Source organism: Seriola aureovittata, chromosome 6 (assembly GCF_021018895.1).
Source record: "Seriola aureovittata isolate HTS-2021-v1 ecotype China chromosome 6, ASM2101889v1, whole genome shotgun sequence".
Taxonomy (NCBI): Eukaryota; Metazoa; Chordata; class Actinopteri; order Carangiformes; family Carangidae; genus Seriola; species Seriola aureovittata.
The window spans coordinates 18,314,533-18,341,280 of NC_079369.1; the positions used below are offsets into that span (position 1 = coordinate 18,314,533).

The 26,748-nt window shown below is 38.1% G+C and overlaps 1 protein-coding gene across 5 annotated transcripts; it reads left to right on the plus strand.

Moving 5' to 3' along the window:
• Window positions 1-894: 894 nt before the first annotated feature.
• LOC130170536 (interferon-induced protein 44-like) lies at window positions 895-26,744 on the plus strand. 5 transcript variants are annotated; one of them, XM_056377942.1, is made up of 8 exons: window positions 895-2,458; window positions 3,497-4,039; window positions 13,014-13,062; window positions 23,795-23,990; window positions 24,086-24,238; window positions 24,343-24,514; window positions 25,186-25,286; window positions 25,807-26,744. In XM_056377942.1, the coding sequence occupies exons 2-8, from the start codon at window positions 3,568-3,570 to the stop codon at window positions 26,008-26,010; spliced, it is 1,347 nt and encodes a 448-aa protein (XP_056233917.1). In that variant the 5' UTR covers window positions 895-2,458; window positions 3,497-3,567; the 3' UTR covers window positions 26,011-26,744. The 5 variants fall into 5 exon arrangements, with proteins under 5 accessions (XP_056233917.1, XP_056233920.1, XP_056233921.1 ...); XM_056377945.1 differs by lacking the exons at window positions 13,014-13,062; window positions 23,795-23,990; window positions 24,086-24,238; ... (1 more) ...; window positions 25,186-25,286; window positions 25,807-26,744 and adding exons at window positions 4,423-4,471; window positions 4,886-5,081; window positions 5,177-5,329; ... (1 more) ...; window positions 6,117-6,217; window positions 6,738-8,127 and having other exon boundaries at window positions 901-2,458; XM_056377946.1 differs by lacking the exons at window positions 23,795-23,990; window positions 24,086-24,238; window positions 24,343-24,514; window positions 25,186-25,286; window positions 25,807-26,744 and adding exons at window positions 13,515-13,710; window positions 13,806-13,958; window positions 14,063-14,234; window positions 14,746-14,846; window positions 15,367-17,136 and having other exon boundaries at window positions 902-2,458.
• Window positions 26,745-26,748: the final 4 nt, after the last annotated feature.

The window sequence follows — 26,748 nt, forward strand, 5'->3', positions numbered from 1 at the left end:
AAACAAATGTCATAGTATAGTCAGGCACAAAACGTCACAGTATAGTAAGGCATAAAAATGCCAAAAAAATTCATATTCTAGTAGAGCATAAAAATGTCAAAAAACGTCATAGTATAGTCAGGCACAAAACGTCACAGTATAGTAAGGCAAAAAATGCCAAAAAAAGTCATATTATAGTAGAGCATAAAAATGTCAAAAAACGTCATAGTATTGTATGGCATAAAATTTCAAAAAAACATCATAGTATAATGAGGCATAAAAATGGCAAAAAACGTCATAGTATAGTATGGCATAAAATTTCAAAAAACGTCATAGTATAATAAGGCATAAAAATGGCAAAAAACATCATAGTATAGTCAGGCACAAAACGTCACAGTATAGTAAGACAAAAAAATGCCAAAAAAAAGTCATATTATAGTAGAGCATAAAAATGTCAAAAAACGTCATAGTATTGTATGGCATAAAATTTCAAAAAAACATCATAGTATACTAAGGCATAAAAATGGCAAAAAACATCATAGTATAGTATGGCATAAAATTTCAAAAAACGTCATAGTACAATAAGGCATAAAAATGGCAAAAAACGTCATAGTATACTAAGGCATAAAATTTGAAAAAATGTCATAGTATACTAAGGCATAAAAATGACAAAAAAACATAATAGTATAGTCAGGCACTAAACGTCACAGTATAGTAAGGCATAAAAATGCCAAAAAAAAGTCATATTCTAGTAGAGCATAAAAATGGCAAAAAACGTCATAGTATAGTCAGGCACAAAATGTCACAGTATAGTAAGGCATAAAAATGCCAAAAAAATACATATTATAGTAGAGCATAAAAATGGCAAAAAACGTCATAGTATAGTATGGCATAAAATTTCAAAAAACGTCATAGTATAATAAGGCATAAAAATGCCAAAAAAAGTCATATTATAGTAGAGCATAAAAATGTCAAAAAACGTCATAGTATTGTATGGCATAAAATTTCAAAAAAACATCATAGTATAATAAGGCATAAAAATGGCAAAAAACTTCATAGTATAGTATGGCATAAAATTCCTTCCTTCCTTCGTTGCTTTTTTTTTGTTTTGTTAAAAGAGTGAATGAAGTTGTGACGGTCTCCGCTGAGACAGAGAAGAGGAGAAGCTACTAGCCCTCTCTCGCTGTCACTTCTAGTCGCGTTGCTCTCCTCCCCAGTAATTTTAAATTTAGCACAGAAAAAAACATAATAGTGGTAATTTAAATAGCGGTTCATGGGATTTATTAACCCTCAGGGGTCCCTCTGTCCTTTTTTGGACATTTTCTTTACTTTTCTTTTTTGATTTGCTGATCATTTTGGCTGTGTTACAGCTGAAGGTATGGATTTCTGCAAGAAAGTGTCTTTTTTTTTCGCGTCCAAAAAAGGACACACAAAGAAAATGCTATAAAATCATCATATATCAATATTTTTTTCTGCTTTTTTTGCATAAATCTCTTAAACCACTTCAGTTCTGCTCAAACCTACCAAATGTTTATTAGTTTTCAGGATTTTAACCCTTTAAATGCCAGTTTGAAGACATGTTGCCTCTTGTTTTATTAAAAAAAACAAGACAGAATATGAGATATTTCCCACATAATACATGATGGAGGGATGTGACATTGTTTTATATCAGATTCTTTTATATCAAGACATTTCTCAAAACCAGAATATGATCAGGGTGACTTTTGAACACTGGAAATAAATCATGTACTCATCCCGGCAGTAGCCCCCGTGGCACTCAAAATTTTCCCTGGAATTTTCTAGTTGTTTTTAATATTTTCTCGTACAGTTGGTAGAAATTAAATTTAATAGTGGTCCAGACTTGTCGTACTTCTCATGAACAGAGCCTAATTCCTTCAGTCAGAGTCAGAATACCTTTCAATTGAATACATGACTGTCACATCTCTTGACTGTCTCCTATCTAATTCATTGTCCACCTACACATTATAGCATTTACTGCAACTTCTTTTCAAACCTGTCACAACACTGCTCTGGTGATATAATGTTGGCAACTGACACTGCTAGGCCTACATGTCATTTGTTGATTTTCGTCTCGAAACTGCGCACTATAAAGTTTTAGTTTTGTGAAGAAACTTGCCCACAGGGAGCTGAACATGATGCCGAATCCAAATGTGACTACTGGTAAGAATTATGAGCCTCACAGAAAAAAAAAAAAAAAAAAAGGAAGAAAATGGAATTTGGAGGATCTAAATTTAGCACACATAAAACACGAGAGATTTCACATTGTTTTTCATACACAGCAACACATTTCTTTTTTTCAGACACAAACCAGCTTTATTTTGAAGGAATAGTCATTCTAGTCTGCAGACTTCCAGTTTCATTTCTGCTAGATCCAGACCATAGCAGGTACAAACCTTAAACAAACACCTGTCTAACTAATCGTTGGTCACCTTCCTTTAATCTTGTAGAGAGAGAACAGGTAAGAACATTGACTGTAAATAAGGGTAAGAATAAAAAAGTTATGACAAGTGGGATTTTGAATGTTTTCTCTATTTTTGCGACTGAATGTGTGTGTGTTTCGAGTTAATCTCTGTGTAATTCACCCTGATTTCAACCTGGACTAAGAATACGAAACCAAAAAAATCTGTCAATTCACTGATTTAATCCGGTATGTAATTGATTACAGGTTAAATTGATTCGAAAAGAAATTGGCAGCCAGTGTAAAGATGTTAAAACTGGGTTTATGTGGGAAAATTAGGTCATACAGTATAAGTACTCGGGCTGTATAGTCAGAAATAATGTAAGTGTGGAAAACACTCCTTCATTTCTTTATCAGTGAGAGAGGACTGGAGATATCGTTCTGCCTCAAACTGTGGCAAAACTTTCTCACACAATCAAGTGTTTGATACAAAATGTTAATTTTAGCATGTTTCAACAAAGTGCAAGTTGAGAATTAGAGGAGCAACCTGAAGTAAATTACTAAAGAAGAATTTTATCTTATGCTTTGTGTCATTCAAAATTAGACACAAGCAAAGAATGTCAAGTATTTTATAAAGAACAATAAAGTATTAATATATCACTTGTGTGTTAGAATACTACACATGGGGACTTTAATCTTTGATACAGTGAAGAGTATTTGTACTTTACTCTTGAAATGTCAAGATGATAGCAGCCAGTGGGCTAATTGATGTCTGCATGTTTTTGACACAATTACAACAGTCACAACGTTCATATAGGATAATGAAGTAATTTCATGTTTCCTCTGACCCATCCAGCTCCAGTCCAGCGATATGTAAAGAGGATATTAACTCCAATTTTACTTATTTATTGGAATAAATTTTTTCTAAGTTTTATTATTGGTGTTATTGGTATTCATTTCTTATGTTCTGTAATTAGAATTGGTTTACTAGGATGGGAGAACTGTAACTTCCATGGTTTTAAGATAAATTTCAGTTATCCAAACTAGATTTCTAGATATCCTACATTTTAATGCATTTGTGTTTCTCTTTCTTTTTAGAAACCAAAGTGAGCAAACATCAAAGTTTCATTGAGCATCCTCTACACACATCAGCAGACCAACTGTCGACCATGAACTCACTGCTAACCAGAGACCAGCAGAGAACGATCTGCTCCCAGCTGGGAAGAGTCAAACTACAGCTGCTGTACAAAGCCAGCATCCATGGTTTCACTGGTGCAGCCTTCCACCAACGATGTGACAACCACAGTCCCACAGTGTCTGTGGGCTTTAACGACTCAGGTTTTGTGTTTGGAGGATACACCAAACAACCTTTCAGTCAGTCTGGTCAGTATGTGCAGGATGACCAGGCCTTTCTTTTCACCTTCAGTGGAGAAAAGCTGCTCAAATATCCAGTCACAGGCCCTGCTAATGCAGTGAGAATGATAGCTAACTCTGGTCCATATTTTGGAGAAGCACTGGTTCTTGTCAATGGAGGCAAAGCAGTAGTGTACAGCAATCCAGGAAATCATTACAAGTTCAATGCTGCAGAAATGCATGGCAACAACCTCAACCTGACTGAGTGTGAAGTCTATCAAGTGGAAGGTAAGTTCTCTATAAACTACCAAATATTCATGCTTTGTCGTGGTCAATGTATATTTCACAATATATCATGATCTGTGTATCCCTACCAACTATGGTCCATTTGTCTTTGAGTCCCTATTGCTCGTTATTCTTCATTGTTCAAATACTTTTCTTAAAGACAAAACCAAAAATAAAACTAGATAGAAGAAATATATAACTCTGCCCCTTTTCTGACCCCCCACCCCATGTCAATAGCTCTGACATGACATGGATGTGGCATTAGGCCTCCCACTAGAGCTGATTTGGGGGTCTTGTATGGTATCTAGTCCCTTTCCTCTAAAGATGTGTAGGTAATATTTTTATTTTTATTCATTTTATTTTAAGTTGTTTTTGCTCTTCAACAGAAAGTGTAGAACTTGAGAGGCCATGGAGGACTATAATCTGGGAATCTGAGTAAGATGGATGGAGCAACCATCGTACACATAATGCTACTAACATGCTTTACTATAGTACAATATAATATACTGTATATACTGTTTATCATGACACAAATTCATGATCATAAAAAACTGTATAGTGTTAACAGTGTAATTAAAATTGATAATCACTTTTGTTGTAATAATGAATGTGTTCCACATCCCATGACCATGTGTTCTGCTGTGTTTGCTGGGCATACTATATCGACTATTTTATATATCAACCATTATGATGGTAATGAAATTGTGAACTATACAATTCTAGACAAATTGACATAGATTTACCCAAAGGTGCTTCCATCATGGAAGTCAACTGGCTGTGTGCAAAATAAAAACAACTAACAATCTTCTCACTAGATGAAAAAGTTCTTTATCTTTCTTGTTTCTACAGGAAGAGGAAGGAGCTGATCGACAGTATTAAGAATTACAAACCCACAGTCAGCTCTGTGTCCCAGGTTCGGGTTTTGCTCATTGGAGCAGTTGGAGCTGGAAAGTCCAGCTTCTTCAATTCTATCAACTCTGTATTCAGAGGCCACGTCACCAGCCAGGCCATCGCTGGCTGCTCTACCACCAGCCTCACCACACAGGTTAGTTTCTGCCTTTAATGATTTTACATATGTGGTGATTGATTTGCCCTGTCTGCAGTTTGTGGCTTGTTGCTCCATCACCTTGTACCCAACAGTTTCGCAGCTACTCTTTGAAAGCTGGGCGAGAAGGAAAACCTCTGCCAATCGTCTTGTGTGATACCATGGGATTGGAGGAAAGCACAGGGGCGGGGCTTGATATAGATGACATCAGCAGCATCCTGAAGGGTCATCTGCCAGACCGTTACCAGGTACAGCTTTTTTTTAAAATTGAACAGGACATTGAATGTATGAGCCATTGATTTGGCTGATAACTCAAACTGCCTCTGTCTTTCCTTTCAACTGTGTGACACAGTTCAATCCCTCTGCTCCTCTGCATTCTGAGACCCCCGGCTATCATAAGTCTCCAGGGCTCAAGGATAAGATCCACTGTGTGGCTTATGTCATTGATGCCTGTAAGATCTCCATCATGCCAAAAAAGCTGGAGGAAAAGCTGGATGCTATCCGCAGAAAGGTCAACTTAATGGGTCAGTATAAATGAGTCCAATGTCATTTACAGTGTTACTCTGTCAGTATCTATCAGAGGGAGTGACAGAACCTAGGCACAATATATTAACTCTGTACATTCAAATAATAATATGTTCCTCATGAGTTGGCTGGCTGATCTGGTGCTAAAAAAGAAACGTGCAAACACCAAAATTGGACCGTTTTTTGATTTTGGTTTGAATTCTTGTTTTCTCATTTTTGATTGACAACCAAAAAAACAGCTCAGTTTTTGAGTTTTTTGTTTGTTTTCAGTTTAAAAGAAAAATACAAACTTAACAAAAATACAAACTGAACATGAACATACATGCGCCTCAGTGCCATTGAGAATAAAAGTCAGTGTCTATTAAATTGAAAATGGTGTCTAAGTAATCAAGGGAAGGATTTGACACATTCATAGTTTTCCCTTGAAAAGTTTTCAAGACATCTGTATTGTTTACAATTGTCCCTCACTCCAGCATCTTTGAAATGTTCTTTCTGCTCTGGTGTTTCCAGGGATCCCTCAGCTGGTCCTGCTCACTAAAGTAGATGAAGCCTGCCCTTTGGTGTCAACGGATGTGAGAAATGTTTACAAGAGTGGCTACATTAAGGACGTGGTGAGGATTTTAGATATATTTTCCTTAGTTTAGGTTATCTAATTCTGTTCTCTTCCTCTGTAAAGATGCATATTCAACTATCTACATGACTGGTGTAGGGTTCATCAACTCTTTTGGTTGATGGGGAGTTTCTTGGCAAATCCTTCTCACCATTGTGCCACATGAGAAACTTTAAGACCTGAGGTTATACAGCTAGTTAGACAATAATCATGAACAATAAACATTTGTAGCTTTCACAGCTCTCATCATCACAAACAACCTGGAGTTTATAAATTCCTCTAACAGAACTGAAGAAGCAGGTTGTCAAACCAATATTCAATATTTATTTATCATGTGACTTTTGGTTAAAAGTTTTATTTGGCTTGCAATAGGTAGCCATAATCAAAACAAACTAATATACTTATCCAACACCCCCACTGTCGAAAAGATACTTAAAAACAAAATGAGGCTGTGATTGCACAAAAGTTGGCACAGTTCTCTGTGGTCTCAACTACCCTCACCTGAATGTTTTGTGATCCAGATGCAGGAGGTCAGTGCTCGGCTCGGAGTGCCAATGTCTTGTGTTGTTCCTGTGAAGAACTACAGCGAGGAGTTGGAGTTGGACCCGAACTGCGACATCCTGCTGCTCAGCGCCGTCAACCAAATGCTTCGCTTCGCAGATAATTACTTTGATGAGATCAGTGACCAGTTCAGCAAAGTTGAATGTAAATAATAGGAAGTATTTGTACAGTGGATATAATAACCTGAGGAACATAATAAAATGTCCCTCACAGTGATCCATCCATTTATCAGCAGATGACCCATATTAGTTGTATCTTTCTCCAGCAAAGCGAAGCTGACCTCAAGTCAAAAGCCTGAAGACCGATCTAGTGCTGGACCGAAATGTACCAGGTCTATACTGGTACATACTGCCTCCAGGAAATAGCTGCATGCTTGCTCTCTCAAGTCAGACACTGACTAATGCTCTCGCCTTCTCTCTGCACTCGAGGCCTGAAAGATGCGCAACATTTCCAAATAGCTTACATTATTAAGTCAGTCCAGACCCTGTTCTTTTCTTTTCTTTTCTTTTCTTTTTTTTTTAAATCAAACTTTGTAATATGTCTTTTCCCCTACAGTATTTGATGTATTTTTCCTATCAGGAAACAACTTCCCATGTTTGTACCGGCAGATATAATCACATCTATTGTTGTGCTGCATGTTGTGTTACCATGGAGAATTCTTTGAAACCTAAAACATTTGAAATGTGTATGTTTAAAAGAGAATATAAAATCTGAACTCCTGTTTAAATGTATTGTTCCTGAGAATGAAATTTCCACTCAGTTTTAGTTCAGTCAAAGATTGCATGTTTAACTGGTTGGACTTTGTAACTGTCACATGTGGCCAGTGATGCACCATGGTCTTTATCTCTCATGTCTGGCTGACTGAAAAACGAAAGTGAAGAACGACACTATCAAGGAAACTGAAATATATCGTTAACTTCCAGTAATCCTTCAAAATAAAATGCCTAGCCCTTTGAGTGAAGAGTTAAAATAAAGAAAACATTTAAGAAGGGACAAGATTAAGTTGATTAAATACACAGTAAGATCATAAGTTGTAGTAAGAAAAGTACATTACATAAATACCTCAGCGTGTTGATTTGTCATACAGCCTGACTAGGGATACGTTTTTTCAACTGTGGAAACCTGTTAGATTAAACTTTTTCCTCAAAAAATCAAACTAAAGGATAGTACTCTCAAAGAGTAACCCGGGGCTGTACTCGTAACAATGCTGTTAGTAGGTACTGTCTGAATGACTGCAGAAAACGGGCAGGCCCAGGTTTTATCTCCTGGTACTTTGAACCTTGTTGAAGACCTGTCAGAGGACAAAATCAGTCATTTCAATCAATGGTTTTATAAACCATATGGTGACAAATAAAGGCCCCTTTTTTTAAATCACACTCCACATAACTCCTCCAGTTTTTGAGAGACCACCATTTTCTCTGTGTTCATGCACAAATGTCACTAGTCATCCCTTTGTTTGGAGAATGAAACTAGACACTATGAGGACGCCAAAACCCATGGACTGCCCCCTAAGCTATTTACACCTGTATTTACCTCTGAACAAGTGACTTTACTGTATGATTGCACCTGACAAAAGGAAATGCAAAGAAGTAAAGAAAATTACCAATAACAACAATTCATAAAAACAGAGTTGTTGAGTGTGAAATAAACTTGTCCACAGGGAGGTGAACGGTGCAGATGGGGCTGAGAGCACTCCTACGAATTATGAGCCTCACAGAACCCTGCTTTGTTTTCAGGGTATAATTATTCTACTCTGCAGACTTTCAGTTTCATTTCTGCCACACCCAGACCATCAGTTGGTACACATCCTGTAAAAACATCAGCCTACAGTTACTAAACTATTGTGAAGAAGAGAATCTAAAAGCGAGAGAAGCAGGTAAGACGGAAAATATTGAAGGGTGGCATGTTTCTTTAATGTAAAGTTATACTGAGTGGGATTTTTTAACATTTTCTTTACTTTTGTGTATGAAAGTGTGGCACGGTGTGATTCAAGTTAACCTATACTTTTTAACTTGACTGAGGAAGAATTACAAAGATTAAACCAATAAATCAGTTCACTGATTTAATCCAGTATGTAATTGATCAGAGTTTAAAATGATTTTAAAAGAAGTTGACAACCAATGCAAAGATGTTAAAACTGGGTTGTTGTGGGGGGAAAAGTCTAGAACCAGACTTATGATGTTGTGAATACATCTCCCTCCGAGAAAATTAAATCGCGTTTCATTTATTTCTGGGTCAGGCCTTTTTTCATTCTAGCTGCAATACATCCAGATTGCAATTTATAGTCAGTGTTGGGTGATTGGTCTTAGATTGTCATGTAACTTTTTTATCTTTTTCATGCTTGAGAATAAGTGCAATTAGATCTTGCTTCATGCTTGGCATTAGTTCATTTCTCTCTGAATTTCTTTGTTCAATGAGTCAGAGTCAGTGAGTATGCAGATGTATAGAGCTTACTATAAAATGTGAAAACTTCCTTTTCAATGTTTCTAGCATCCTAGCATTCTACTCCATTGATCAGTAAGCTTGCCACTGCTTTCTCTTTGTCTTCTCTTCCCCGTTGTTAAAATGCAAAGTATTCTTTTCTCCTTCATCTAGCCACTTTATTCTTGATCTCACAAATGCACCCATGGCCCTTTTAAGATAGATATCATATAATTAGATTGCATTTGTCAATAGTCTTCCTTTATCCTCACTATTCTGTTCTACAACACTGCCTGATTTCCTGAAACATGAAACAAGTTTTTTTTTTTTACTTAATATACATTTTTAATTTTTTAGAAAATTCTAATTTTATATTTTGTTAATTCCTAGTTATTATAGAAATTGTCTACGGTCTCAGCACTTACAACTTAAGTTATTATCTGTAAAATATTTCCTGTGTTTTATGAAGCTTGATCTTTCCTATTTTATTCATTCAGGCTGAGGCTTTGGAAATGGATGTGTCTGAGTCAAACTCCATGACAAATCAGTATTCTGTCACTCCACTCCACAATTAGTTTCTCTGTCAATTGTAAGACCCCTCACAATTGACAGAACAAATTAAATTGTGCAATTGAACATTACTGTTGGAAATTGCAATTAGAACGACAGTCCAACAACACTTTCCACTGATATGAATAACCAAAAGAGTCCCATATCCTTGTATTACACTCCTTTGCATATACTGCATGTATATCAAAACGTCCTCCTGTTTAGACAATCTGCCGACTCTCTAGTAACCGTGAGGTTCTCAGTAGTAGGTTCATTTCCAAGCTCGATGAGCCTGATTGACCTGTGGCCATGGGTTTTTCCTTGCCTCCCTATCTTCCAGCAGCAGCATCTCAAAGGCTTCAGTCCTTCAGCTGAATGTTTTCATTGTGCCTGAACACATTCTCAGACAGTAAGAATATGGTTCACACTCAACATGAACAGCTCGAAAAAACTGGACATTGCTTGTGACCAGTTACTTTGGTTGTTCAGGATGATGTAGGCCTTTATACATTTGACCTTTGTGATATACTTTCACAGGCAAATCTTATGAAATGGAGTTCCTTGTGCTCTTAAAAAATAGTTTTTCAGGCTTTACAGGTTAGCCGCCAGCTCTTGGAAGAGCAAAGCTGGGGACATTCCTCCTCTGCACTTAATAGCATACAAACCTGGTGAAGAATTCAAATGATGGAAATTGTCCTGAACTTTCTTCTTTGTGCCTTGAACCAGCAGATACCCAATTTTCTTGAAGCCCATAGGGCAGTTTTGTAACTATGGGTTCAATGCTGCGTGCAGTATCCAGGTAGGACAGGGCTAGGAAGTAGTCATCCTCCCATGCACACTGTACTCGCATTAGTAAGTCTGCTAGTTCTCACAGTTTCACGTGTACTTTACCTGAGATTCTTTGGAAATTGTCAAGCCAGTAGAAAAGAGACTTTTTGATTATTTCCAGTGCGGCATGATATTCCTGGAGATGTTCCCAGGCCTTTTTAAGAGCTATGACCAGATTTGTTATATGCATTGACCACAGATGTTTGACGTGGTCTCTTCATTCTCTATCAATTTGGTCATCAAGTCCAATTCCTCAGTAGTTGTGAGACCTAGCCCTTGAGTGGTGTTGATGTATGATGAATGCCAAGCATGATAGTGTTCAGGCTTATCATCAAATCGGTATAAACTTGATAAACTTGGTGTTTGGTTGCAGGGGCACCTTGATCAGCTGTTAGCATACACAGGAATGAAAAGGCTGTGCAGACTTGAAGTCAGCTTGACACCTTTTCAAATTTCTCCCATGGTCACCTTTCATGTTGAGCCTGATTTTCCACTTTGATTGCTGGTGGTCAAAGCTGTCATTGGCAAACACAAGCTGGCTAGTGTTATGTGAGGGCTCTATGGAAAAACACAGGGTTGCCATCTTGATAGGTCTTACTTGAAAGCTGTCATTTACAGAGGGCTGACATGTTGAGGGGCTAGCATTAATGGCTGCTCGAGCTGGGGAGTCAGTAAGTGGATGGCTTTTACCTTAGTGTGGGTCAAAATGAGACTCGACATATTCACTTGTCCTAAATAAATAATTAAATATTTTAAATCACGAGAAATAAAGACTTCTTCATTTAAATAATGTTCTTAACATTAATTCAAGTGCACAGGTTGTACAGTGTAGAAAACATGTAGATACATTCAGCTGGCTTCCTCAAATGACTAACAGGAAGTAGCCTTTGCGAACTAGGAAGAACTTAAGCATTGCAAACACTTATCAAAAAAAAGTCTATCCAATATTATGCCTAAAAGGCAACACAAGGTTAATGAACAGAGTTTATCCAAACTAGATTTCTAGATATCCTACATTTTAATGCATTTGTGTTTCTCTTTCTATTTAGACACCAAAGTGAGCAAACATCAAAGTGTCATTGAGCATCCTCTACACACCAGCAGAACAACTGTCGACCATGAACTCACTGCTAACCAGAGACCAGCAGAGAACGATCTGCTCCCAGCTGGGAAGAGTCAAACTACAGCTGCTGTACAAAGCCAGCATCCATGGTTTCACTGGTGCAGCCTTCCACCAACGATGTGACAACCACAGTCCCACAGTGTCTGTGGGCTTTAACGCCTCAGGTTATATGTTTGGAGGATACACCAAACAACCTTTCAGTCAGTCTGGTCAGTATGTGCAGGATGACCAGGCCTTTCTTTTCACCTTCAGTGGAGAAAAGCTGCTCAGATATCCAGTCACAGGCCCTGCTAATGCAGTGAGAATGATAGCTAACTCTGGTCCATATTTTGGAGAAGCATTGATTCTTGTCAATGGAGGCAAAGCAGTAGTGTACAGCAATCCAGGAAATTATTACACCTTCAATGCTGCAGAAATGCATGGCAACGACCTCAACCTGACTGAGTGTGAAGTCTATGAAGTGGAAGGTAAGTTCTCTATAAACTACCAAATATTCATGCTTTATTGTGGTAGTGGTTAGTGCTATATTTCTGCTATAGTTCACCTCCAGTATTTTTGGTTCAAACTATGCAAACTAGATTTAATACATTGTGGACTGACATGCATTGAGTCGGATGTTTGACTGCTTTTCAATTCAAATTTCTTAATAAAAAAACTTATACAAACTTCTAAAGTGAAGAAAATGCAGATTACCTTACCTTTAACATAAAGGAAAAATACATATCCCTTTTCCTTTTCATGACCTCTATGCCAGTCATTTTTGTACAGTCCCTTCACGTGATATGGGATGGATGACAGAAATGGGAAAGAGTCCCGTGTTAACAGCTTGCAATGGTTCACACAAGACGATTGCATGAATACAGAGCTGGTCATGTGAGAATTACAATACAGTGCATTGACAATATAACACAATATCCTTTAAATTGGACCACTTCCATGGCACTTTGGAACTCACATATTATTAAGTGCCAAGTTGGATATATTGAAACTTTTTACAACTAATTACAATGTGGACATTGATGTGAATACTGTTCTCAATTGGGGAAACTCATTTTCGATATGACATGAATGTTGCATTAGGCCTCCCAGCACTATGTAGGCTTAGAGGTCATCTGGGATCTTAACACAGTATTTCATCTGCATAAGTCAATCCAAACCACAGGTAATAAAAAGGATTATTATCAAATCATGAAATATGGCATCTGATATTAATGATACTATGTTTTGTCTAAGTGTCATGTAAAATCATCACAAATAAAAATAAGTTGTTTCTTATCAAATCCAAAAATTAAAAGTTGTTTTTGCTCTACAACAGAAACCACAGAACTTGAGAGGCCATGGAGGACTATAATCTGGAAATCTGAGTAAGAGCTGCCATCCTACACATAATACTATTAACATGCTTTACATTATAGTGTATACATTATGACACAAACTGATGATCAGGGAAATCAGTACAGCAGTAACAGTGTAATTAAAAGTGTTGATCTTTTGGATGTAATTATGAATGTGTTCCACATGCCGTGACATGCAGCACTTCTATGCTTTACTAGGCATATTATACCAGCATTTTACATTATGATGGACTCAGTGTCATAAATATTATGTAATGAAACTGTTTGCCATGCTTACTGTGCTATACTGTTTTTAACTGTAAAATTCTCAACAAATTGTCATAAACGTACCCACAACCATGAGTGCTACCATCATGGAGGTCAACTGGCTGTGCACAAACATCTCTGGAACCACGGGGCCGAAAACAACTAACAATCTTCTCACTAGATGAAAAAGTTCTTTATCTTTCTTGTTTCTACAGGAAGAGGAAGGAGCTGATCGACAGTATTAGGATCTACAAACCCACAGTCAGCTCTGTGTCCCAGGTTCGGGTTTTGCTCATTGGAGCAGTCGGAGCTGGAAAGTCCAGCTTCTTCAATTCTATCAACTCTGTATTCAGAGGCCACGTCACCAGCCAGGCCATCGCTGGCTGCTCTACCACCAGCCTCACCACACAGGTTAGTTTCTGCCTTTAATGATTTTACATATGTGGTGATTGATTTGCCCTGTCTGCAGTTTGTGGCTTGTTGCTCCATCACCTTGTACCCAACAGTTTCGCAGCTACTCTTTGAAAGCTGGGCGAGAAGGAAAACCTCTGCCAATCGTCTTGTGTGATACCATGGGATTGGAGGAAAGCACAGGGGCGGGGCTTGATATAGATGACATCAGCAGCATCCTGAAGGGTCATCTGCCAGACCGTTACCAGGTACAGCTTTTTTTTAAAATTGAACAGGACATTGAATGTATGAGCCATTGATTTGGCTGATAACTCAAACTGCCTCTGTCTTTCCTTTCAACTGTGTGACACAGTTCAATCCCTCTGCTCCTCTGCATTCTGAGACCCCCGGCTATCATAAGTCTCCAGGGCTCAAGGATAAGATCCACTGTGTGGCTTATGTCATTGATGCCTGTAAGATCTCCATCATGCCAAAAAAGCTGGAGGAAAAGCTGGATGCTATCCGCAGAAAGGTCAACTTAATGGGTCAGTATAAATGAGTCCAATGTCATTTACAGTGTTACTCTGTCAGTATCTATCAGAGGGAGTGACAGAACCTAGGCACAATATATTAACTCTGTACATTCAAATAATAATATGTTCCTCATGAGTTGGCTGGCTGATCTGGTGCTAAAAAAGAAACGTGCAAACACCAAAATTGGACCGTTTTTTGATTTTGGTTTGAATTCTTGTTTTCTCATTTTTGATTGACAACCAAAAAAACAGCTCAGTTTTTGAGTTTTTTGTTTGTTTTCAGTTTAAAAGAAAAATACAAACTTAACAAAAATACAAACTGAACATGAACATACATGCGCCTCAGTGCCATTGAGAATAAAAGTCAGTGTCTATTAAATTGCAAATGGTGTCTAAGTAATCAAGGGAAGGATTTGACACATTCATAGTTTTCCCTTGAAAAGTTTTCAAGACATCTGTATTGTTTACAATTGTCCCTCACTCCAGCATCTTTGAAATGTTCTTTCTGCTCTGGTGTTTCCAGGGATCCCTCAGCTGGTCCTGCTCACTAAAGTAGATGAAGCCTGCCCTTTGGTGTCAACGGATGTGAGAAATGTTTACAAGAGTGGCTACATTAAGGACGTGGTGAGGATTTTAGATATATTTTCCTTAGTTTAGGTTATCTAATTCTGTTCTCTTCCTCTGTAAAGATGCATATTCAACTATCTACATGACTGGTGTAGGGTTCATCAACTCTTTTGGTTGATGGGGAGTTTCTTGGCAAATCCTTCTCACCATTGTGCCACATGAGAAACTTTAAGACCTGAGGTTATACAGCTAGTTAGACAATAATCATGAACAATAAACATTTGTAGCTTTCACAGCTCTCATCATCACAAACAACCTGGAGTTTATAAATTCCTCTAACAGAACTGAAGAAGCAGGTTGTCAAACCAATATTCAATATTTATTTATCATGTGACTTTTGGTTAAAAGTTTTATTTGGCTTGCAATAGGTAGCCATAATCAAAACAAACTAATATACTTATCCAACACCCCCACTGTCGAAAAGATACTTAAAAACAAAATGAGGCTGTGATTGCACAAAAGTTGGCACAGTTCTCTGTGGTCTCAACTACCCTCACCTGAATGTTTTGTGATCCAGATGCAGGAGGTCAGTGCTCGGCTCGGAGTGCCAATGTCTTGTGTTGTTCCTGTGAAGAACTACAGCGAGGAGTTGGAGTTGGACCCGAACTGCGACATCCTGCTGCTCAGCGCCGTCAACCAAATGCTTCGCTTCGCAGATAATTACTTTGATGAGATCAGTGACCAGTTCAGCAAAGTTGAATGTAAATAATAGGAAGTATTTGTACAGTGGATATAATAACCTGAGGAACATAATAAAATGTCCCTCACAGTGATCCATCCATTTACCAGCAGATGACCCATATTAGTTGTATCTTTCTCCAGCAAAGCGAAGCTGACCTCAAGTCAAAAGCCTGAAGACCGATCTAGTGCTGGACCGAAATGTACCAGGTCTATACTGGTACATACTGCCTCCAGGAAATAGCTGCATGCTTGCTCTCTCAAGTCAGACACTGACTAATGCTCTCGCCTTCTCTCTGCACTCGAGGCCTGAAAGATGCGCAACATTTACAAATAGCTTACATTATTAAGTCAGTCCAGACCCTGTTCTTTTCTTTTCTTTTCTTTTTTTTTTTAAATCAAACTTTGTAATATGTCTTTTCCCCTACAGTATTTGATGTATTTTTCCTATCAGGAAACAACTTCCCATGTTTGTACCGGCAGATATAATCACATCTATTGTTGTGCTGCATGTTGTGTTACCATGGAGAATTCTTTGAAACCTAAAACATTTGAAATGTGTATGTTTAAAAGAGAATATAAAATCTGAACTCCTGTTTAAATGTATTGTTCCTGAGAATGAAATTTCCACTCAGTTTTAGTTCAGTCAAAGATCGCATGTTTAACTGGTTGGACTTTGTAACTGTCACATGTGGCCAGTGATGCACCATGGTCTTTATCTCTCATGTCTGGCTGACTGAAAAACGAAAGTGAAGAACGACACTATCAAGGAAACTGAAATATATCGTTAACTTCCAGTAATCCTTCAAAATAAAATGCCTAGCCCTTTGAGTGAAGAGTTAAAATAAAGAAAACATTTAAGAAGGGACAAGATTAAGTTGATTAAATACACAGTAAGATCATAAGTTGTAGTAAGAAAAGTACATTACATAAATACCTCAGTGTGTTGATTTGTCATACAGCCTGACTAGGGATACGTTTTTTCAACTGTGGAAACCTGTTAGATTAAACTTTTTCCTCAAAAAATCAAACTAAAGGATAGTACTCTCAAAGAGTTACCCTGGGCTGTACTCGTAACAATGCTGTTAGTAGGTACTGTCTGAATGACTGCAGAAAAGGGGCAGGCCCAGGTTTTATCTCCTGGTACTTTGAACCTTGGTGAAGACCTGTCAGAGGACAAAATCAGTCATTTCAATCAATGGTTTTATAAACCAGGTGGTGACAAATAAAGGCCCCTTTTTTTAATCACACTCCACATAACTCCTGCTCCTATGGCTGACTGTGAATGATTAAACAAATCAGTCTGATCAGCAACAATAGCAATTTACTTAGAAACATGTTGTTAGAGGACGCTAAGATGAAATGAAAACCTTAAATTTATTTTTGTTTTCTTTTGTAAGATTCTTGTCATATTAATCCTCCTTTCCATGCTTACAAATGTCACTTCTTCAGATTTGATTTTGACTCATTTATTTTGAAGGCAACATCCTTGTTAGACTTGTATGCTAAACCAGAGTCAGCTGCATCAACTGAGAACAACCAACACCCACTGCTTATCTTCATCCACCTGGAAAGTGATTCAGCTTCTTTCTCCAGCACTTGTTCAACTGAGCAGGTAAGACTCAAGTAGTTACATATTTAAAACTTGAATATGAAGCTGTACTGAGGAGAGGAAGTAACAAAATTAATTGATGAAAATGGAGGAAAATGCATGTGAATTGAACAATTGAGTGTTTTGATTATTTTAAAGCCGATTTGATTGTAACAGCCTTCATATGATGAAAAGTCAAACATAGGCTTGTTTGAAGGATGTTTAGTTTAAGATTAAATTATCACTTAAATCCATGTTTCATAACTTGAAAAGACAGTTCTAAAAATAATAATTTATTTCTTAATGTTCATCATGTAAAAAGAATTAAACTTCAGTTTGATAATATTTCATTAAAATTGTTTAATATTATTTGTAAATCTGTTTCAAAATTGAGCCCAGTTTTTGAGAGACCACCTTCACTTTATTATGTAGATGCCATATTGATGGATATCAGCAACCCAGTTTTTTTTATATGTAAAAGGAGAACTTAAAGGTTATCATATTAACCAATCAATGTCTGAAGCAATAATGTTGATGGGGCATTGGCTAGCACAACTAGCAGGAACATTCAACCAACCAGGGGTTCAGAGGAACTGTCATCATTTCTGACACATCACAGATGGAAAACTGATGGGTAAAAACTGACCTTACAAGATGGGAAGTCTTCCCCTTATCCCTAATAGGGTGAGTGGAAACAATACAAATGAGCATATTGCTAAAGCTGTTCTTTATGTTCCAATTACAAAATGTTTATTGTCTTTAGAACCACCTAACTTTAGGAATATAACAGAAAAATAGAAGACAACAATCAGACATTGCTACTTACAGTCTGTCTTCTAATTGCCAAGAAGATAATCACAGTCTGCTGGCTGAGGCCACAGCCGCCCTCTGGTAGCACAATGGAGGGAGATGGTGAAGGATGTTTACTACATGGAAAAGATATTCTTGATTAAATGGTTCCCAATTATTCTCATGTGGGATCTTTTTCCCCATTTAAATGTGAAATGAACATACATTTCTCTTTTATAATGTAGATTTGTCCATTTTCTCTGTGTTCATCCACAAATGTCACTAGTCATCCCTTTGTTTGGAGAATGAAACTAGACACTATGAGGACGCCAAAACCCATGGACTGCCCCCTAAGCTATTTACACCTGTATTTACCTCTGAACAAGTGACTTTACTGTATGATTGCACCTGACAAAAGGAAATGCAAAGAAGTAAAGAAAATTACCAATAACAACAATTCATAAAAACAGAGTTGTTGAGTGTGAAATAAACTTGTCCACAGGGAGGTGAACGGTGCAGATGGGGCTGAGAGCACTCCTACGAATTATGAGCCTCACAGAACCCTGCTTTGTTTTCAGGGTATAATTATTCTACTCTGCAGACTTTCAGTTTCATTTCTGCCACACCCAGACCATCAGTTGGTACACATCCTGTAAAAACATCAGCCTACAGTTACTAAACTATTGTGAAGAAGAGAATCTAAAAGCGAGAGAAGCAGGTAAGACGGAAAATATTGAAGGGTGGCATGTTTCTTTAATGTAAAGTTATACTGAGTGGGATTTTTTAACATTTTCTTTACTTTTGTGTATGAAAGTGTGGCACGGTGTGATTCAAGTTAACCTATACTTTTTAACTTGACTGAGGAAGAATTACAAAGATTAAACCAATAAATCAGTTCACTGATTTAATCCAGTATGTAATTGATCAGAGTTTAAAATGATTTTAAAAGAAGTTGACAACCAATGCAAAGATGTTAAAACTGGGTTGTTGTGGGGGAAAAGTCTAGAACCAGACTTATGATGTTGTGAATACATCTCCCTCCGAGAAAATTAAATCGCGTTTCATTTATTTCTGGGTCAGGCCTTTTTTCATTCTAGCTGCAATACATCCAGATTGCAATTTATAGTCAGTGTTGGGTGATTGGTCTTAGATTGTCATGTAACTTTTTTATCTTTTTCATGCTTGAGAATAAGTGCAATTAGATCTTGCTTCATGCTTGGCATTAGTTCATTTCTCTCTGAATTTCTTTGTTCAATGAGTCAGAGTCAGTGAGTATGCAGATGTATAGAGCTTACTATAAAATGTGAAAACTTCCTTTTCAATGTTTCTAGCATCCTAGCATTCTACTCCATTGATCAGTAAGCTTGCCACTGCTTTCTCTTTGTCTTCTCTTCCCCGTTGTTAAAATGCAAAGTATTCTTTTCTCCTTCATCTAGCCACTTTACTCTTGATCTCACAAATGCACCCATGGCCCTTTTAAGATAGATATCATATAATTAGATTGCATTTGTCAATAGTCTTCCTTTATCCTCACTATTCTGTTCTACAACACTGCCTGATTTCCTGAAACATGAAACAAGTTTTTTTTTTTTACTTAATATACATTTTTAATTTTTTAGAAAATTCTCTAATTTTATATTTTGTTAATTCCTAGTTATTACAGAAATTGTCTACGGTCTCAGCACTTACAACTTAAGTTATTATCTGTAAAATATTTCCTATGTTTTATGAAGCTTGATCTTTCCTATTTTATTCATTCAGGCTGAGGCTTTGGAAATGGATGTGTCTGAGTCAAACTCCATGACAAATCAGTATTCTGTCACTCCACTCCACAATTAGTTTCTCTGTCAATTGTAAGACCCCTCACAATTGACAGAACAAATTAAATTGTGCAATTGAACATTACTGTTGGAAATTGCAATTAGAACGAGAGTCCAACAACACTTTCCACTGATAAGAATAACCAAAAGACCCATATCCTTGTATTACACTCCTTTGCATATACTGCATGTATATCAAAACGTCCTCCTGTTTAGTAAATCTGCTGAATCTCTAGTAACCGTGAGGTTCTCAGTAGTAGGTTCATTTCCAAGCCCGATGAGCCTGTTCGACCTGTTCCTTGCTTCCCTACCCTCCAACGGCAGCATCTCAAAGGCTTCAGTCCTTCAGCTGAATGTTTTCATTGTGCCTGAACACATTCTCAGACAGTAAGAATATGGTTCACACTCAACATGAACAGCTCGAAAAAAATGGACATTGCTTGTGACCAGTTACTTTGGTTGTTCAGGATGATGTAGGCCTTTATAGATTTGACCTTTGTGATATACTTTCACAGGCAAATCTTAGAACACATTTCAGTGCAGTGTGAGTTGACAACAACTTCAATGTCGTTTTCATCTCCCTCCCTGCCATTGTGTGGTGGAGCTGAGGGAGCCATTAGTTGAGGTGAGCAGAGTTGTGGTCGGTGCTATAATACTCTGTCCACTTAACTGCCGTTGTGCAGTCCTTCACTAAGTGAGTGGTAGAGCCACAACAAATAAAGCAAAATCCTCTTTCTTTGAGAAAGTTCTCTGTCCTTCAGATTTTTGGCTCTGAGGTTTTGCACAGCTTTAGGGTGTGTGGCTTGCCATGTATCGGACAGCTTTTGTTTGGGTCATTGACACTTTTCACAAGACTGTTTCTGCTCAAGCCTGTTTTTCAGGCTTTACAGGTTAACCGCCAGCTCTTGGAAGAGCAAAGCTGGGGACATTCCTCCTCTGCACTTCATAGCATACAAACCTGATGAAGAATTCAAATGATGGAAATTGTCCTGAACTTTCTTCTTTGTGCCTTGAACCAGCAGATACCCAATTTTCTTGAAGCCCATAGGGGAGTTTTGCAACTATGGGTTCAATGCTGCGTGCAGTATCCAGGTAGGACAGGGCTAGGAAGTAGTCATCCTCCCTGGCACACTGTACTCGCATTAGTAAGTCTGCTAGTTCTCACAGTTTCACGTGTACTTTACCTGAGATTCTTTGGAAATTGTCAAGCCAGTAGAAAAGAGACTTTTTGATTATTTCCAGTGCTGCATGATATTCCTGGAGACGTTCCCAGGCCTTTTTAAGAGCTATGACCAGATTTGTTATATGCATTGACCACAGATGTTTGACGTGGTCTCTTCATTCTCTATCAATTTGGTCATCAAGTCCAATTCCTCAGTAGTTGTGAGACCTAGCCCTTGAGTGGTGTTGATGTATGATGACTGCCAAGCATGATAGCGTTCAGGCTTATCATCAAATCGGTATAAACTTGATAAACTTGGTGTTTGGTTGCAGGGGCACCTTGATCAGCTGTTAGCATACACAGGAATGAAAAGGCTGTGCAGACTTGAAGTCAGCTTGACACCTTTTCAAATTTCTCCCATGGTCACCTTTCATGTTGAGCCTGATTTTCCACTTTGATTGCTGGTGGTCAAAGCTGTCATTGGCAAACACAAGCTGGCTAGTGTTATGTGAGGGCTCTATGGAAAAACACAGGGTTGCCATCTTGATAGGTCTTACTTGAAAGCTGTCATTTACAGAGGGCTGACATGTTGAGGGGCTAGCATTAATGGCTGCTCGAGCTGGGGAGTCAGTAAGTGGATGGCTTTTACCTTAGTGTGGGTCAAAATGAGACTCGACATATTCACTTGTCCTAAATAAATAATTAAACGTTTTTAATTACAAAAGAAATAAAGACTTCTTCATTTAAATAATGTTCTTAACATTAATTCAAGTGCACAGGTTGTACAGTGTAGAAAACATGTAGATACATTCAGCTGGCTTCCTCAAATGACTAACAGGAAGTAGCCTTTGCAAACTAGGAAGAACTTAAGCATTGCAAACACTTATCAAAGTAAAAGTCTATCCAATATTATGCCTAAAAGGCAACACAAGGTTAATGAACAGAGTTTATCCAAACTAGATTTCTAGATATCCTACATTTTAATGCATTTGTGTTTCTCTTTCTTTTTAGAAACCAAAGTGAGCAAACATCAAAGTGTCATTGAGCATCCTCTACACACATCAGCAGAACAACTGTCGACCATGAACTCACTGCTAACCAGAGACCAGCAGAGAACGATCTGCTCCCAGCTGGGAAGAGTCAAACTACAGCTGCTGTACAAAGCCAGCATCCATGGTTTCACTGGTGCAGCCTTCCACCAACGATGTGACAACCACAGTCCCACAGTGTCTGTGGGCTTTAACGCCTCAGGTTATATGTTTGGAGGATACACCAAACAACCTTTCAGTCAGTCTGGTCAGTATGTGCAGGATGACCAGGCCTTTCTTTTCACCTTCAGTGGAGAAAAGCTGCTCAAATATCCAGTCACAGGCCCTGCTAATGCAGTGAGAATGATAGCTAACTCTGGTCCATATTTTGGAGAAGCATTGATTCTTGTCAATGGAGGCAAAGCAGTAGTGTACAGCAATCCAGGAAATCATTACAACTTCAATGCTGCAGAAATGCATGGCAACAACCTCAACCTGACTGAGTGTGAAGTCTATCAAGTGGAAGGTAAGTTCTCTATAAACTACCAAATATTCATGCTTTATTGTGCTAGTGGTTAGTGCTATATTTCTGCTATAGTTCACCTCCAGTATTTTTGGTTCAAACTATGCAAACTAGATTTAATACATTGTGGACTGACATGCATTGAGTCGGATGTTTGACTGCTTTTCAATTCAAATTTCTTAATAAAAAAACTTATACAAACTTCTAAAGTGAAGAAAATGCAGATTACCTTCCCTTTAACATAAAGGAAAAATACATATCCCTTTTCCTTTTCATGACCTCTATGCCAGTCATTTTTGTACAGTCCCTTCACGTGATATGGGATGGATGACAGAAATGGGAAAGAGTCCCGTGTTAACAGCTTGCAATGGTTCACACAAGACGGTTGCATGAATACAGAGCTGGTCATGTGAGAATTACAATACAGTGCATTGACAATATAACACAATATCCTTTAAATTGGACAACTTCCATGGCACTTTGGAACTTACATATTATTAAGTGCCAAGTTGGATATATTGAAACTTTTTACAACGAATTACAACGTAGACATTGACGCGAATACTGTTCTCAATTGGGGAAACTCATTTTCGATATGACATGAATGTTGCATTAGGCCTCCCAGCACTATGTAGGCTTAGAGGTCATCTGGGATCTTAACACAGTATTTCATCTGCATAAGTCAATCCAAACCACAGGTAATAAAAAGGATTATTATCAAATCATGAAATATGGCATCTGATATTAATGATACTATGTTTTGTCTAAGTGTCATGTAAAATCATCACAAATAAAAATAAGTTGTTTCTTATCAAATCCAAAAATTAATAGTTGTTTTTGCTCTACAACAGAAACACAGAACTTGAGAGGCCATGGAGGACTATAATCTGGAAATCTGAGTAAGAGCTGCCATCCTACACATAATACTATTAACATACTTTACATTATAGTGTATACATTATGACACAAACTGATGATCAGGGAAATCAGTACAGCAGTAACAGTGTAATTAAAAGTGTTGATCTTTTGGATGTAATTATGAATGTGTTCCACATGCCGTGACATGCAGCACTTCTATGCTTTACTAGGCATATTATACCAGCATTTTACATTATGATGGACTCAGTGTCTCTACAAAATATTATGTAATGAAACTGTTTGCCATGCTTACTGTGCTATACTGTTTTTAACTGTAAAATTCTCAACAAATTGTCATAAACGTACCCACAACCATGAGTGCTACCATCATGGAGGTCAACTGGCTGTGCACAAACATCTCTGGAACCTCGGGCCGAAAACAACTAACAATCTTCTCACTAGATGAAAAAGTTCTTTATCTTTCTTGTTTCTACAGGAAGAGGAAGGAGCTGATCGACAGTATTAAGAATTACAAACCCACAGTCAGCTCTGTGTCCCAGGTTCGGGTTTTGCTCATTGGAGCAGTTGGAGCTGGAAAGTCCAGCTTCTTCAATTCTATCAACTCTGTATTCAGAGGCCACGTCACCAGCCAGGCCATCGCTGGCTGCTCTACCACCAGCCTCACCACACAGGTTAGTTTCTGCCTTTAATGATTTTACATATGTGGCGATTGATTTGCCCTGTCTGCAGTTTGTAGCTTGTTGCTCCATCACCTTGTACCCAACAGTTTCGCAGCTACTCTTTGAAAGCTGGGCGAGAAGGAAAACCTCTGCCAATCGTCTTGTGCGATACCATGGGATTGGAGGAAAGCACAGGGGCGGGGCTTGATATAGATGACATCAGCAGTATCCTCGAAGGTCATCTGCCAGACCGTTACCAGGTACAGCTTTTTTTTAACATTGAACAGGACATTGAATGTATGAGCCACTGATTTGGCTGATAACTCAAACTGCCTCTGTCTTTCCTTTCAACTGTGTGACACAGTTCAATCCCTCTGCTCCTCTGCATTCTGAGACCCCCGGCTATCATAAGTCTCCAGGGCTCAAGGATAAGATCCACTGTGTGGCTTATGTCATTGATGCCTGTAAGATCTCCATCATGCCAAAAAAGCTGGAGGAAAAGCTGGATGCTATCCGCAGTAAGGTCAACTTAATGGGTCAGTATAAATGAGTCCAATGTCATAATAATGGATGGATGTATACAGTCTTAATATCAGTATGAGTCAGTCAGTCAGTATGTGCTCTCTCAATCTCAGCATAGCAAAATAAAAATAGAACAACAAGTCAATGCCTAGTTTTGGGTTGTTACAGTATCTTTCAGAGGATTGTGTCCGGATGGAGCTTGGGGTGGGGTAGAAGCTACACGTGTCACTCCAACCACCACAGAACAAAAGCTCAAAGTATTGTAAAGCAAGAAAGCTCTAAATGTTCTGAGATTCTGGCTATGAGTAAATGAAGGGATCTTGTAGAAGACTGGAGTAGCTGATTCCCTTTCCACTGAAAGGAGTTAGTTCAGGGGCACTTCTACCTCGAGTTATTATCTGCAACATTAGTTTAACTTTTCACAACATAAAAGATTCCACATCACAGCTGGTGTCTGACTCTGTCTAATGGAGATGTGGGTGAAGTTATTATTGTCACAGTCTGTGTTGCTCTAGGGGAGTGACAGAACCTAGGCACAATATATTAACTCTGTACATTCAAATAATAATATGTTCCTCATGAGTTGGCTGGCTGATATCTCTATCAATTCAAGACATCTGTATTGTTTACAATTATCCCTCACTACAGCATCTTTGAAATGTTCTTTCTGCTCTGGTGTTTCCAGGGATCCCTCAGCTGGTCCTGCTCACTAAAGTAGATGAAGCCTGCCCTTTGGTGTCAACGGATGTGAGAAATGTTTACAAGAGTGGCTACATTAAGGACGTGGTGAGGATTTTAGATATATTTTCCTTAGTTTAGGTTATCTAATTCTGTTCTCTTCCTCTGTAAAGATGCATATTCAACTATCTACATGACTGGTGTAGGGTTCATCAACTCTTTTGGTTGATGGGGAGTTTCTTGGCAAATCCTTCTCACCATTGTGCCACATGAGAAACTTTAAGACCTGAGGTTATACAGCTAGTTAGACAATAATCATGAACAATAAACATTTGTAGCTTTCACAGCTCTCATCATCACAAACAACCTGGAGTTTATAAATTCCTCTAACAGAACTGAAGAAGCAGGTTGTCAAACCAATATTCAATATTTATTTATCATGTGACTTTTGGTTAAAAGTTTTATTTGGCTTGCAATAGGTAGCCATAATCAAAACAAACTAATATACTTATCCAACACCCCCACTGTCGAAAAGATACTTAAAAACAAAATGAGGCTGTGATTGCACAAAAGTTGGCACAGTTCTCTGTGGTCTCAACTACCCTCACCTGAATGTTTTGTGATCCAGATGCAGGAGGTCAGTGCTCGGCTCGGAGTGCCAATGTCTTGTGTTCTTCCTGTGAAGAACTACAGCGAGGAGTTGGAGTTGGACCCGAAGTGCGACATCCTGCTGCTCAGCGCCGTCAACCAAATGCTTCGCTTCGCAGATAATTACTTCGATGACATCAGTGACCAGTTCAGCAAAGTTGAAATCAAAGATAGGAAGCATTAACAGCTGATGTACACAACGTATCTTTAGTTCAGCTTCACTGTAGTGCAGCATAGACTATGTCTACATTAGCTACTGTTAGCATGTTCCATATTTGTAACTAATACTCAACAGCTAAATCCAGGTACAAACAGCTTGTATATAATATTGGACTTTACTTACATATAGCTACCAGTCATGATGTCTTTGTGGCTGTGTTGACATTTCTGTAGTCATGTTTACCAAGTGAAAGACAGTGTAGTAATCAAAAATTCATGATATCTTAAGCTCAGGATTTCAAGTACAAAACTGATGTGAACAATTTTTTCCACCTCCAAGCACTCCCAGGATTATTGGGAAATGTAGTCCCTCCAGTATGTATCGGGGCTGTCAAGCACCTCCAGTGAGTGTGTCATTCTAGGAAAGCTAGAAGAGTTAAAAAAAAAAAAGAAAAAAACTTTCTATTTCTTGCTCTTATTGAGCATTTTCCTCTTCCTAACTGGTATACCAGAGATCACCAGAGATCACCAGAGCACCAGAGAAGAAGAGCCCATACAAGCCAGTAATGGTGAGCTGGAGTCTTAAACCTGGAATCAGATGAGAATTAAATCACTGCCTTTGTGAAACTGCCTCCGTTTTTTTGGCCTTCCACGTTACTCCGTGATCATAGAAACTTTATACAAATGATTGTGAAGATGATTTAATTGAAACTGAGAAATAACATTGTTATGTTGCATGTTATGTCCATTTAGTTTGAATCTG